A 15,781-nucleotide genomic window follows, 5' to 3' on the forward strand; every position below is an offset into this window, starting at 1 on the left:
CCCTTTCACAGCACAAAACCAACCATGCCCACAGGGTTTATGATACCACTAAACATCAACACTGTTCCCTATCCTTTCCTGTGGGAGCACCTCATAGGCTGGAATGTCCAACCAGCTGATTTTGAGGTCATGGTGGCTGCTGGCTGAGCATTTCCTATTAAAACCACACCAAGAAGTAACACTGGGAGCTACTTTCTGCTCTGGTAGCTGGTGGGCCATTTCTATGTATTATTCCTTAAGATGAGTTTTTGCTTTTTTTCTATTTTCAGTGCCACTGCTGGGAGAAACACCTGTAAATAAAGCCTGAGCTAATACATTCACAAGGCCAAAGGGATGTATTATCTCTTTTCAAATTTTCTAATTCAGCACGATGACCTAACAGACTGAAAGCAGAAGGGATACTGGAGTTAATGAGTGACTAGGAAGCAGAACTTCAGAGAGGATCACTGGGAAGGACACCTGGTATTGGACTATATGAAAATCTCTTGGCATCTTGAGGAGTCACAGAAGTGCTGGTGACTGCCTTCTGGGCGACAGAAGCTTTCTTACCTTCAAGCCAGTATGTCACCATGTCTCCTTTCCCCTAAGAAAGAATATTAGTCATGGGGTTATAAACTATCTGTTATTTATGAAATAATTTTTTACTACAAGTCCCAAAAGGAGAAATATCTGTCTGTCAGCCACTTTACATAGAGGAAAAATGAGGCATAAAACCTTTCCTTAAAAGATAATAGCAGTAATATCAGTTAAAAAAATTCTTTGAAGTCCCATGCAAAACTGGGTCCACAAGTATGTTAATTCTCTTGTGGAACTCACGTGATGATTTATAATGTCTCTGAAGGACCTTTTTTGATTTCAAGCAGTCATGACAGTGAATGTTCCATACAGGACTTCCAAGCTTGACTAAGTCCTTTGTCTCTGACTTACCAGGTTTGTCCCATGAACAAATACATGGAATTGGTCCTGGCTTAAAATCTGAACATGCTCTCTTCAGGTACAAGAATTAGTCTAACCAAAGCACTGTGAAATACAGAGGACTAGAAAATATAGGAGACTGCATGGGTTAAAATTCAAGGACTCCAGAGTATTTTCACACTCTCCTCTCTGAAAAGCTGAGTATAAATGTTGCATACACACCTTGACTTGTAAATTCCCACGGCATACTAACACATACTCTCCAATCTGCTCCAACAGCTGGTATGCACTTGTACTACACTGTATTTTAAGAGCTGGAAAGAAAGGTAAATATCATATTAAACAATTGCTACATGTAAGACAGATCCATCTCCCAAAATGTGTCAAACATTTAAAGACTCATTAATGAACTCTCCCTTGGGGGTTTTTTCCAAGTCTTTCTTTCCATTCCTTGTTATTTGTTATTCAAAATGTTTGCACACAAGTTCCAGTATCCTGGCCTGTTTGTGAGAGCATCTCAGGGTAAATATGGGGCTGTCAACAAACACTACTCTTCACATTTTGCATCTAACAATATTTTTGTACTATTCACAGTTGTCTATCTGTGCTACTGATGAGCATCCTCTGCCTGTGGTGAAGAAAACCATACACTGTTCTACTTCCTGGTCAATAAAGAGCCAGTGCTTTCTAAGAACAATTAGTTTTCAGCAAAGTCTAAACACTAAAGAAACAGCACAATTGCTCTGACTGCAAACCTATCAATTTAAGACAGTTGGAAGAGATGATATTAACATAACTCCATAATTTTTTAAACATTGTTATTTTTCCTTAGTTGAAATTTTATCATCATGTAAACCATGTAAACCTCACTTGTTTTGCCTTTTGCAAATGATGGAGGAAGGACCAAGAAGGACAAACAGAAGAAATTCTACTTTTGCTTAAAATCAAAATTTTGCCAAAATTTAAAAAAATTTAAGAAAAGTTTTTTTTTTACCTGTAACATTCTGTGACACAGAGCCAATCATTATGCTTTTTTGTTTAAAAAACATCCTAGGTGATAGTAGGAGCGGCTAAGATTGTCTAACTGATTTTTGTTACATCAGAAAACAACAGTTCTATAATGTCCACTTTTTTTTGTTTAAGTGTTTTTTAGAGTCTTAGAACACTGCCTGTAGATCAGGAGATCTAAGTTTCAGATATATACATATCTCAGAACTATTCTTTGAAGAGACATTATATTTCAGCTTGTCATCTTGCTTGAGAACAAGACACTAGCACTCAAATTCCAGGTGATAGCATTTTTAGTGTGCATTGCTAGTCAAAGCAACGATCTCAGGGTTAAAACTTGGTAATATAATTTGAGGTCCTCAGATGTATGTGGCCTGAATAAAGGGAGAGAAAATAAATTCTTGAAAGATAAATACTTTGTCTTTATTTCTAAGTCTATAGTGCTGATGCACCATCTGAGAAAGAGACTAGCATACAGAGCAAAAGACAACCTATGAATGATGGAAGCAGATTTTGGAGGTATTAGTTTTAAAGGAGTTCAGATAAGATGACACAAGGAACATGAATGGTGTTATCAGGGAGACTGACAAAACGAAAATGAAGTTATATGTGTTCCATCCAGGTTAGCATTTGTTTTGGAAAAATAAAAATGGTGAGAAGCAATGGATGCTAGTGATTTTCAAATCCTTTCAAAAGTTTCAAATCCATACTTTAGGACCATTCCCCTACCTTTCTTCCTTGTTTTTAGGGGATCATGATAGATGTTGAAAGTATCTGTTTTTACCATGAAATTAAACTTGAAGAATCTTGTATGTGCCTAGCTCATTTACAATGCATTAAAACGTGGGCCATAAAACTACTCAACTTTGTTTCATGACTGTAAGGAAACAAGCCATCAAGGTTCTGTGGCATGGAATCACTAAATCTGTTAAAATATTTCAGAGTCTGAGTTTCAAATGTTCATGTTAGCTAAAGACAAAGTTTTCTAAGTAGACTTGGAGCTCTGTTATCTCTTAGGAAGAAGCAGTGAGAATACCTCCACAAAATTTCTGTTTAAACTCCTTTCTAGAGGGCACATACATAATCTTCTATTCTGGCTGAAGACAGACACAGCTCCCATGATATCCTACTGTTTCTTGTGTTCTCCATTAGAGAAAATTATCAGTGGCAAAAGAGGAGTAATGAAAATATTCTTACCATAAATTCACCTGGGTGCCAGGAACAAATAGAAACAGAGAACATAACCACTTGCCTCTCATTTTGTTTTAGTCCAAACTTTTTTTACTGTAGAGAACTTCAAAGCCACAAAAATCCCTTCCAAAGACTTGAGAAATAAGGGGATCTGATTGCAAAAACTGTTCTAGAGAACTTAATTCAAATAATTTGTCCCTAGGCAGACTGGACCCAGAAATCAAGAACCTCTTTACAGGATTCAGAATTATTTGAATAGGTCAGGACTCAAAACTCAGCCTAACAATTTTTAAGAACTAATTCAGGGATGATTTTAACCGCATCTGCAGTTTGTTCCTTATTACCTTCACTGGTAGATTCCATCCTGGAAGCTGTGTTCACAGTATCTCCAAATAAACAGTACCGTGGCATTTTGGTTCCAACAACTCCAGCTACAACTGCCCCTGTTAAGAAATGGAAAGCAAGATATTTTGTGTTTATAAATCACATAGTCAGTCATACAGCCTTGTGGTTGCTTCCTACACTACCTTAAATCTAATTTGTTCACCATATAAAGACTGAGTGTCAATGTTGTCTTTACATGGGTTACAAATCTGTCTTACAAGTGATTTAAAACATAGAAGATATGATTTCTTGGTAAGACAATGTACCCTGATTAGTTGGCAGATGCTGGGCTGCACAGGACATGCCCAACTCTGGCTGTCTATCGAGACAGAGTTGGGGAATGTAAGTATTACTTATAAGTATTACTTAAGTAATATATATATATAGAGCGGTTAGAGAGTGTCCAAAGGAGGCCACAAGGACGGTGAAGGGCCTTGAGGGGAAGTCATGTGAGGAATTGGAATCACATCAGATTAAATCAGGGAGCTAGGAGTCTGACAGTGAAGCCTAGATCAGACTGTCAAGAAACAACTTACTTTTTTGAGAAGAGAACAGCTGATAAGGACAGGTTACAGACACAGAATAGCAGTTCTAACTCACATCATCTAAGGCAGAGGGGCTATGGGATGTTTCCAATGTTGTATTCAAAACTGAGGTACCAATATCCCATGCATCCAATAAATTATTCTGTTGGGATGACGTCTATGTTATGTTCCACTGCGTATCAAAAAATTAACTTTATTTTTAATGGAGAGGAAATGGCCACTACAGATGCATTTGTAAGGCTAGAGAAGACTCTTTTGCAGCTTTCTCAACATACCTGAATGTATTCCTGCTCTTATCTTTAGGAGGGTATTAGGCTTGTGTGGGATCTTAAAAGTCCTGCAGACATCCAGAAGGTCTAAAGCCATGCTTGCAATCTCACCAGCATGAAGGATCCCGTTCTCCTTGGGTACTCCCGACACAACCATATCTTAACACAACAATGCAAATGTGTTAACCTTTGCCATTACACATAGATTTACTAAAGTATGCTGCCTATAATAAAAAAAAAAAAGGAAGAAGCCCTATTCCTTCATATCCCAAGGCACAATTACACCTGCTGAGCAAAGAAAACCAGAAACAAATTAATGCTAGGGCAATGGCTCATGTGTGGAATTACCTTAAGTATGAAAAATGTTGCTTTCCTTCTTATTTTGACATGAGATTTTTTCCCTCCAATCCTTTCTCTCTTCATCCTCCCCTCCACTGAGTAAGGTTAAAGTGGGGCAGGCAGTGCAAATGTGGCAGTTCAATGCCTTCTGTCATTGGGCAAATATTATAAAAAAAGGCAATGACTCCAACTGACTCCAAAACTGATGATGGGATACTGGGGTCCTAGAGTGCTGAGCTGGAGAATTATAAACTCCACCAAACCCTGAACTTATGTGGGATTTGCTGCTCTGTTTTGAGCCCTGTAAATCTATGGCACGTGATGGGATTTATCCCAATGTACTCAAAGAGCTGGTGAAGTCATTGTAAGATTTCTGAAAATGCTTTTTGAATGGTCAAGGAAATCTTAAGAGGTTCCAGTCTACAGGAAGCTGGCAAATCTGCCACCTTTCAAGAATTTTTCCAAGAATTGCAAGAATTGCAAGAGGGACAACCCTGCAAATTACAGGCCAGTTACTTTCACTTCAGTGCCCAGCAGAATTTTGGAGCAATTTTTTCTGGGAGGTTATGAAAAATGCCTGAAGGACAACACAGTCATTGGTCATAGCCAGCATGGCTTCATGAGTAGAAAGCCCTGATTGTCACATCTGATTTTCTATTATGACAGGATAACCCACCAAAGTGATCAAGAGAAGCCAGTTGATGTTATCTTTTTGGATTTCAGTAAAGCTTTTTATACAGCTTCTTCCAGGATCCTTCTGGACAAACTGTCTGGAACACAGCTGGATAAACACATTATGTGATGGGTGAGCAACTGAATCAGGGGTCAGGCAGAAAGGGGGTGCCTGAATGGGGAGACATCAGACTGGTGACCTGTCACCAGGGTGTTCCACACGCTCAGCCCCATCCTCTTCAACAGCTTCATAAATGGCTTGGACTGGAAGGGTTACTAAGTCTGCCAATGCTACTAAATTGCCCCATAAGCAGAAAGGCCCAGCCAAAAGACCTTGAGAAATCAGAGGAATGGGCAATCACCAACTTCATGTTTAAGAAGGAAAAGTATTAGATTCTGCTCCTGGAATGGGGCAACCCTGGATGTACAGACAGACAAACGAATGACACGCTGGAAAGCAGAAATGAGTGCAGGAAAGGGACCTGGGGATCCTGGCTGAAGTTGAACATGAGTCAGCAGTGGCCTGGCAGCCAGGAGAGCCCCCATGTCCTGGGGTGCATCAGGCACAGCATCACAGCCAGGCAAGGGAGGGGATTGTCCTGCTTGCTCTGCTCTGCTCTGGGGCATACTCACCTGCAGTGCTGGGGCAGGTCTGGGTGCCACAATATAAGTAATATATATATATATATTGAGCTGTTACAGAGTGTCCAAAGGAGGCCACAAGGACGGTGAAGGGCCTTGAGGGGAAGTCCTGTGAGGAGTGGCTGCGGTGACTTGGCGTGTTCACCCTGGAGAAGAGGAGACTGAGGGGAGACCTCACTGCAGTTACAAATTCCTCATGAGGCGAAGAGGAGGGGCAGGCACTGACCTCTTCTCTCTGGTGACAGCGACAGGACCCAAGGAAATGGCCTGAAGTGGTCTGGGTTGTGTTTAGGTTGGATATCAGGAAAAGGCTCTTCACCCAGAGGGTGGTTGGGCATTGGAAGAGGCTCCCCAGCACACTGGTCACAGCACCAAGCCTGACAAGCTCAAGAAGCATTTGGACAACGTTCTCAGGTACATGGTATAACTCTTGAGGATAGTCCTGTGCAAGGCCAGGAGTTGGACCCTATGATCTTTGTGGATCCCTTCCAACCAGTATATTCTATGATTCTGACACTGTGTAGGGCAAGAAACTGGTCTTCTAGGGATTATGGGGTGCATTTGTTCAGGAATTTTATGCTCAAGAATGTGTTCAACAGTTCCACGGAGAAAAAAAGAGTGGGTTTTTTTGTTCCCCATCTCTTATAGGAATTCTGTCTGTCTCCAAAAGCCCTGTTAGATTTTCCTTAGGTTTTAAAAAACTGAATTTTAATCATAGTCTATCTGCAGCAGATTGCCATGGTAGCAAATACAAAGCTATTTTCCTACAAAAGAAAAGATGAAAAAGAGAAGAGGCAGTCAAGCCCCTACAATGTATTAGGAGAAAGAAGATTGCTGAGGTCTTTGCAAAAAAGACAATAAAGCTTAGGGTATGGCATGTATGATCCCATGTAGAAGATAATTTTTTTAGTTGTGTTCCCGTAATACAGAAGTTTCCATCTGGGATTAATCTGCTGCCAAGACTTAAAGTCATATCTCACTAGTAATAGGAATCAAATGAACAGCAGCGGTATTTTACTCCATTAATTTGCCCCATTCAAGACACCTGTTAACCACACAAATGATGAAATGTATGCAGGAAAATGTTCCTAAAGTTTGCTAGGGCTCTGCTAGAACTCATCTCCTAATTGCTTTATTTGGTCTTCCCAGTCATAAGAAGCTTTCCAAATCTCCTTCAGCTGTTCTTCCTCGTCATCAGGGAGTCTCTATCCTGACCCAGGCCCCATCATAGTCCACAGCTCAAGGAACTTACAGGCATCTCCTATTGTCTCCACCTTATAGACATCATAGTTATCTATGATTTCATCAAAAATGGTATAAAGCTTGTTCAAGAGATCTACCACTTGATATGGCGTGCTGCTGCTGGACAGCTCAGTGAAGCCAACAATGTCACTGTTAAAACACAACAGAAAGAGCATAATCATCCACTGTCCTAATGGTTGCCAATTAGTAATCTTAAACACACAGTAAACATTTCTCAATGCAATTACATCAACTTTCTCTTTTCAATGATTCTTTCACTAAGATTCTTATTGGATAGTTTTGCCTTCATTTATTTAAATTTACAAAATTTCCTTCCATTTAAAAGGACAGATTGACCCAAGTCTTTTTTGCTTAGCAATGCAGTAAAACATTTTGAGAGGTAGAGTTTAAATCTGTAACAGACTAAGCATTCTTCTGCTTTATGTACAAATTTTAAAAAAAGGGGAACTTGATATCTGTTCTTTTATGACAAGTGAAGGCATGCCATTTGTATGTTGTTTCCTGCACACAAAAAATATTAAAACTGTAAATCCATGTGGACTCTAAGGATAGGCAAATTTTCTTTATGCAGGCTAAATGGTAGATTCTTTACTTAGACCTATTTTATGAAACATAGATTCATGCATGTGTAATACATGTAAAATGATGTGCTGCTGTTTGTTACAGCTCCAGAGTAATGTAATTTTTTACTTAAGTAATTCTAGTAAAAAATAGGGAGAGAGTGTGAGAATTTTGAAAGACACTATTTTGTAGAACCACCTATTACAACAGGTGGCAGTTTAGATAGAAATTCTGTACTTGGTTACGAGCTTCACCTCCACCAGAAGCCTAGGAGTTTCTTCTGTAAGAGACAGTTCTAATCCTACCTTTCATCTTTTATTTACCTGAAGAAGATGGTGGCACTTGAGTAACTTTGAGCTTGTGCCTGTTTTCCCTGTCTGAGATCATCTGCTACTTGTTTTGGCAACATACCTGTTGTAGAAAGTAGAGCATTGTAATCTTTTTACATGGAAAAATGAACATATTAAACATAACATGCTGGTTTAAATGCACAAAAAGTGTTCATAAAGGCAAAATATTATGAAGGTGAAAACACACCTTGGCATCAAAATCTGCTCTGCTGTAATGTGAGAAATCACAATAAATCTCACTGTTAACCCATCCAGATTCTGCACACGGCCCATAACTTTTAGGCCGAACAAACCAGTATGGATACATTTCAAGAAAGAGTAAGGTTATATTCTAATGGTGTGATCTGGGATTTTACTAATTCTCTCTTTGTGAACTCTTTGTTAGTGTTTTCTACCTGTGTTAGGTTTGTTTATTATCTCTTCCCTGATTTGTTTTTTTTTATTTAATTTGTTCCCCGTCTTGGACTTTCACATGTCTTTGTTTTTTGCTTTCTTATATGCTATTCCCATCTCCTTATGCCTTTCTTACAGAATTCTGGAACATACACTGCCATCAAAAGCAGCCAACTACCCTTCCACAACATTTATAACTATGCAAAAGGCCTGCCAGAACAATGGCTTTGCACAGTCAGAGCACTATGGATTTTTGGGCCATAGCTCTCGGATGAGTGTACTGATTTCTAGGGAGGAAATACAGGAAGTAGCTAAATATTTTTCCAGCTTTGCAAGAAACAAGTATATTCATTCTTTGCTAGCTAAATGTTACCTATTAAATTATCACCTATCAAAGGGTTCTTTTTTGTAGTTAGAAAGCTGAAATAAAATTATTATTGAGAAGAATATCCAGTATTTTTTTTCTATAACTTACTATACAGCAGACGATCAGTCTTCTGTTTTTCATGCATTAAATCCTGGGTTCTCTCAGAAACTAGTATCTCCAGGTGTTTGTTATATTTCTCCATCTAAATAACAGAGAACTATGTAAAATTTCTCAGAAATTCATCTGTTTACTGAAAAAGATGCCTAGCTGGATAGGATTTAAGTATTGGAATGATTCTGCTTTGAAAACATCCAGAGATTCAGAGATAAAAAGGGCACAGGCCTAAGACACTTAACACTTTTTTACAAAATACAAAGATCAGGTTTCTCCTCAAGTAAATTTATGAATTTAGACTTGAGGTTGTTGCTTACACACAAGACAACAGAAGGCCATTTCAGGTTTTTCAAATTTCATGCAAACTTGAGGGGGCAAATCCAATGCAGAGAGCAGCCTACAGACAAAATCTTAACAAAACAAAAGGTATCTAAGTCTCAAACTTTTATCAAAAACTCTCAATGCTTTCATAAACTATCTTGCTATGCTAGTCTGTGCTTTGCTTTTTGCATCCCTCCTCTGTGTGAGGCAATAGTCTGGAGGCAGATATCTTCTTTCTCTGCTGATGAGCTTGAGATACTCTCCTCAAAATGATTTATAAACATGCTATTTGTAGCATTCAAGGGTTCTATATCCATGGTACTGTAAGAGTGTTGGGCCACAGGAAAGGGGGAATATAGTTTGCAAACAACATTTGACAGACAAAAAATGTTCAGCCCTGAAGAAATTGAGAAAGTTAAAAAACTGAATGAGAAGAAAAGCAGGGTTCCAAGCAGAATTGCAGCTACAGTGACCCCAACAGAACTGAACAAATAACTGTGGATATTTTTTCCAAACAAGGGGTATAAGATTAAAAAAACAAAAAAACAAACCTGAAGGATGGAGGTGAAAGTTATTGAAAGTTTGGAGCAGATTGGATTGGATTAAAAAGCTAAATTTACCAGAGTCATCATCATGTCAACAGGGCTAACAGGATTCATCTTGTACAATATTTTCTTGACTTGTTCAAATGTAGGCCTTTGGGATGGATTGTTTTTTCTGCACCTTTCAATTAACTGCAGAAGGGAAGTGAGAAAAGCAAACAGCCTTTTATTATTCCAGGCACAAGCAGTATTTTAAGTTAATACTTCTGTTTTCTTGGTGCTGACTGCCTATGTGAAGCTCTATCTGCAGCTGGTGAAGTGTCAGAGAGATACTGAAGCTTCTGGAATTCTACAGGCTTTTGCTGAATGAAGGATATTAGTTCATGAAAATGCTGCTGTGGGAAATCATGAGTAAGATATGCACGTTCCTTCTGCCGAAGCTCTTGTCTTGTGCTGTAAGAGAGTTATGCTGCTGGAGTCACATACTGTTTTCAGAGGACTTGTCTGTACATAAATTTCGCAAAAGATTAAGAGCTGAAGTACCCCTTAAGAATGTTACCTTCTGATTAAAAAACAGGGCTGCTAAGGAGAAGTTTTTTACATTTATGTTGCTACAAACCAGCAAAGGTGAATTATATTGCATTTAAACGACAACTGAAATGAGGATGACCCCATCTTGTTCTGATTTAATTAAACTGGGAGGGGGTGTACTTTATTGAGGCTATTGAAGAGAAAGATTTGTTGCATAAGAAACAAACCAAACTCATAATTTGCCTGAGACAGACTTCATTATGTGAAAGCTCTCTATCAGTAAGCTAGATATTACCAACATAAAATATGTATGGAATTCAACACTTTACAATAAAATGAGATTGCACAAAAATCAATGATTGAATATTAAAAACATAATTGATTACACTGAAAAATGGAGGGGACAATTGAATTTTTCACTGTTACAATGACAGGTTTTTTATTAAGGATATTAGATATTATCATTTTGCCTTGTTTGAGGTGTGCTTCTTGATTTCTGGGTTATTTATATTTATCAAAGGTAATATCACCATAAAACTACTATGACATGTTGTAAATCCACTTCAATAAATGATTTTTTTACGCAATATTGTACTTTACTCGCGATTTGTACTTCACTTACATTATTGTATTTTACCCACCTCTACATAATCTGCAGGACAAGAATTCTCAGTCTTTCCTGAAATTAATTCTGCCAAAGGTGGGCACCAGGAATATTCAGCAGAATGCACATTATCTTTCTAGAGAAAAGGAGATTAAGCAATGTTGAAACAAGTGTTATGGTTCTCATGCCAGACACTGAAAATATATTACTATTATCATCACCATTTTATAACATCTTCCCTATCACTTCTAAGTCAGCTTTTTTAAGAGCACAAGGGAAAAGAAAGGATAAAAAAATACATAACCCAGTCTAAAATGGGTCACCTTTTCTAAAAGTTTTTAATGGCTGACAGGCTTTAATCTTAGTGTTTATACGACATAAACAACTTTTGAAACAAATGAATATCTGGCAAGATATTGGGAAACTTTTAGGAGAGCACAAGGACTATATTAGTCTATTATCACAAACTGTGAGAACTGGAAAAATAGTAGTTTTAAGTCTTTATTGCTACAACTCTTGATGTAATTATTTCAGAGAGAATGTGGTTACATATGAAGACTATCTGTTTCCAATTTCAAGGTGCATACTTTTTGTGTTTGTCATTTAGCAGTGATCAAAAGACATATGCAAAGCAGATATTTTACTCATGGAGAGCAGCTAATTTGCTTTTCTAGGTTATTCTTTTTACTGCAAGATTCCACTTAAAGGGCCTGTAAAAGACAGGTAAAGGAAGAAGCAGGAGAAAAAGGAATATATTAATACATACATTCTCTCTGCATCCACCTAGCCATTAAGCCTCACAAAACTAATCAAAAGGCAGTTTTAGAGCTACATTATTTTTATCATATATTCTTCTTCAAAGCTCTGAAATGGAAAACTGGTAGATCTATGAGGAAACCCTGATTGGATGTTCCATGGGAACTGAACTGGCATCCATAAAATCATGAGGAAAATGTATGCTCATAAAGTAACTCAAAGGTGCAGTAACTCAAAGTTTGGTTTGTCTTCAGCAGAAACAGAATCAAAGTTGTCGTGCAAATTCTACAAATTCTATTATCTAAAGATAGTTGATCTTTACTTACTGCCAGACAGTCACTTCTTGTGGCAATTTCTAGTAAAATGATGGCATAACTGCAGAATAAAAATGAAGAAAAATCTTAATACAATAATAGTTAACTGAGTCAGCAATTTCTTCTTTTCATGATTTCTTACTCTTCCCCATCCTATGGCTGAAATCCCAGTATCTCAAAAGGAAGGATGGCAATGGTGCTGCTACTTGTTACTGCTTTGTGTTTTCAGGGATTTGTTACTGAATGTTTCATAGCATTTGCCTCTCATGGTTATAGGCCCCAGAGACATTTGAGTTTGATGGACAGCAAAGCAATTCTCACTGTAGCTACTAATGGAATCCAGAGGTGATATGTCCAGGTTTATGTACATGAACCCTACCAGTTAAACATAAGGGTCTGATTTTTGCTCCAATCAAGGGTCGGGAGCAGGTTCGTCAGATTCACCAATGGGGGAAGTGGCTTTTTTTCAGCCACCAAAAAGATTGCTGTTCTAGAAAATTTTCATAAAGTCTGTGATGACATAGTTTCTCGAGAGAAGATATTCTATAGTAAGCATTTCTGCTTGTTTCTTCTGAATTATATTCTCGTGGTGATTATCTTTCTCAGTTGAAATAAGGTCTAATACATTCATCAAGGATGAAGAGTGGAAAAAGACAGTAAAAACAGAGAATTTAGTCTTTTTTTCTGAACTCATTGGAGATCTTCCAGAACAGTGATCTCTTAGAAGCAAGCACCTCCTTCAGCCAACAGCCTGGATAAAGATGTCCCTTTATATAGCAAAACTATGTAATAATTTATGCCTGCATGCCTCTCAGCTTGGTAACATTTACTTTTGTAGAGAATATTGGTTTTCAATCTGTTGTGTCACTAATGGTTGCACTGTTCTGGAAGACATTCTGTTGGTAACAGGATATGTTTATCTATCTTTCAGCCCACCTGTGGACCACCATTGGAAAATAAAATAATGCATACAAAATATGATTAATAATTTAGAAATTAATCTGATTATATTTTTATATTAATTTTGTGGTGATTTGTTAGGAGAAAGCAAAATCAATCCTGGTAAGGCAGCAAAACTAAAACAGATTTTCACAGATAGTAATTAGATGATAGTAACTCTGATAAAGCAGCATTGATTTAATTAATCTTCAACTGCACTGCCCAATAAAATGCACTATCCATTGTGGATAGAGAAATCCATATGATGATTACAATTCAAGAAGAACAAATCTAGGAGAAACTGTGACTGGAAACAGCCTCTTCAGGTCAAAACAGGAGTTACGTTCATACTTCTGTTCTCATTTCCATTTTAGCTTTCCCATCTGACCAACACTTTCCTAGAGAACTTTAAAAGAAAGTGATTCATCTGTAAGAGCACATTAAATTACAAGTCCCTCTCCTGCAGTTTCTACTCATTTTTTATTTGGGCCTCACCTTCAAGAACATTAATGGATTATTTGCACAGATAAGAACTAAGGATTTCAAGACTGGATCAATGCTGCCTGGCCAGTGAGGCCAAATACATATACCAGGAAGGCTTACCTCCTGCTCATATCATCAAAACTAATTTTTTTAAAATGCAAATTCTAAAGAACAGCCAGAGAATAAGAAAACTCTTTCAATGGTACAGGGTACTTCTTTATCTTCCCTGCCTGCATGTTGCTCTTCTCCCTTTTCTGGTGTGATCTCTCACTGCTTTTACTTTTTTAAATCAAGAAATTAATAACTTCAGTGTCACAAAAAAAGATGTAGATTTTTCAGACATGTGGGTGGGACAGCAAGATAAATCCAGGAAACATTCACTGAATCTGTCAAAAGTTCATTGTAGACATATAGGATGTGAGCAAATCAGATCTTAGGACTATTTAAAGGGGAACTCTTGGCAAGAAATGCCTTCAGGAGGCAAAGTGGCCTGTGAAGTCAAATAATGATACCTATCCAGAAGAGGATCAAAGTGAGAACAACAAGCCAAGGAAACATTTTCTAGGATACATTTTAGCTGCAGGGCAATGGTAAACTGGAATATCTAAGACAATCCTAAAATTATTGTTTAGTTGGAGCACAGTTCTTTCAAAGACTACTTCATGTTAAAAAAGTACAGATACAGGACAAATGACAGTAGCCAGAAATACCAACACAATCCCAAACTGCCTTAGCTGAGCTATTTTGGAGAAAATTCTAAGGCCATATTGAAATGTTCTATAGGCAGAAATACTACTGAGACTTCAACTTCTTGCTCAGTTAATCTGATAGAATAGATAAAAAGTAATGATGTTCAAGCACATATGCAGACATTTGTTTACAGTTGTGTTCCCACTTATCTGAAAAGTGATTGTATAGAAGCAGTCCACCACCAGGAGGGAAAGCCACTGGAAAGCAATCTTCTATAAAGCCTTTCAAAAGGAAAGGAATTGAGCTATTTGCTAGTGCATCCATTTTTTCCCCTTCTCTTTATTTTTCCACTGTAAACCAAATATTGTCACCATGTATATGCCCCCAAATAATTGTATTGACATTCAGTAATAGAATTACAGGATGCATATGTGCAATATGACATTCTAGAACATTGATGCTGTTAACTTCTAAAGTATTGCCATTGTTGAAAATAATTCTACTTTTCATAAGAAACAACAACAGAAAGAAAAAGGATAATTAGATAATAGCAGTTCTTTATGCCTTTTTATCTTACCAGTCAAGTGACTCTTTATAAATCACTGGGCCAACTCTGCTTTTAAATAATACCAGTGAATTCCCTATTTGATTATCTACCTTGAAAGAGAAGATCCTGTGATAGCTATGCTGTTCTCTATTCCAGGACCAATCCTTTTAAAAATACAATCAAACATATACCTGGGGTGACAACAGAATTCCACCAAGCCTAACTGTTGTTAAAGAATACTCAAGATTACTAAAAGTGAGATCAGGAAAAGTTAGCTACCTGTAGACATCAGACATAGAATTGGGCTCAAAATCTGAAAGAGTACGTATTTCAGGAGCTGTGTAAATCTGTATCAAATGCTGCTGGGATGAATTTGATCCATCAGGAAAATCTTCTTTTCTATATGACTGCAAGCCATAATCTGAAGTGGAAGAAAGCAGGAAGCAAACTATTCAGTGGATACTTCCCTGAAACAAGTACAGTAGTAGACAGTAGCACAGCTAGTCTAAATAAATTAATTTTCCCTATTCTAAATACACATCTCAGTCTAGAAACGGTGGGGTTTGTGTGGTCTTGCCTCCCTAAAATATAGCATCTGGAAAACCAAATATGTAGGCAAGACTGAATGACAGCAGGCAAACTGAACTTCATGACCCATTGCAATCAGAATTATTTTATAATTTTATCAAATTATTTTCAGATAATATTCTCACCTCAGTGCAAGAGTTAGCATGTAAATACAGGTTTCTGTTCTACTTTGTCCCTTGATCCTTATCTCTGGTGGCAGGTTGCTCAAGTAATTACTAGTTAGACAGACTAACAACTGAAAATCAGATGGTGGGTGTTACTTGAGCACCACTAGCATGAGAACAAAGGCAGCATAGATGTGAAACATCTTTCCATCTATACTTCTAGCCTAATATAGAAGGAATTCTTAGCATATGACTCAGAATCAGGAAGAATGAGAAAAAAACAACTGACTTCTGTTTTCTTTCTTATGTAAACAGCACTCTTCTGACTGTATGTGAAGGCTGGATGCAG

At 37.6% G+C, this 15,781-nt stretch overlaps 1 protein-coding gene across 1 annotated transcript in view; it reads right to left on the reverse strand.

The window, feature by feature from the left end:
• Positions 1 to 404: 404 nt before the first annotated feature.
• Positions 405 to 15,781, reverse strand: part of LOC135460126 (atrial natriuretic peptide receptor 2-like) — a 35,220-nt gene continuing 19,843 nt past the window's right edge. Inside the window, exons 13-23 of the mRNA XM_064736796.1 lie at positions 15,020 to 15,161; positions 12,097 to 12,142; positions 11,049 to 11,147; positions 9,955 to 10,068; positions 9,008 to 9,101; positions 8,113 to 8,200; positions 7,218 to 7,357; positions 4,319 to 4,471; positions 3,459 to 3,557; positions 1,138 to 1,229; positions 405 to 583 (exon numbers count right to left, since the gene is read on the reverse strand). Of these exons, the coding sequence (XP_064592866.1) occupies positions 434 to 583; positions 1,138 to 1,229; positions 3,459 to 3,557; positions 4,319 to 4,471; positions 7,218 to 7,357; positions 8,113 to 8,200; positions 9,008 to 9,101; positions 9,955 to 10,068; positions 11,049 to 11,147; positions 12,097 to 12,142; positions 15,020 to 15,161 (1,217 nt within the window). The 3' untranslated portion in view covers positions 405 to 433. The remainder of the gene's footprint in view (positions 584 to 1,137; positions 1,230 to 3,458; positions 3,558 to 4,318; positions 4,472 to 7,217; positions 7,358 to 8,112; positions 8,201 to 9,007; positions 9,102 to 9,954; positions 10,069 to 11,048; positions 11,148 to 12,096; positions 12,143 to 15,019; positions 15,162 to 15,781) is intronic.

Source organism: Zonotrichia leucophrys, chromosome Z (assembly GCF_028769735.1).
Source record: "Zonotrichia leucophrys gambelii isolate GWCS_2022_RI chromosome Z, RI_Zleu_2.0, whole genome shotgun sequence".
NCBI classification, from domain to species: Eukaryota; Metazoa; Chordata; class Aves; order Passeriformes; family Passerellidae; genus Zonotrichia; species Zonotrichia leucophrys.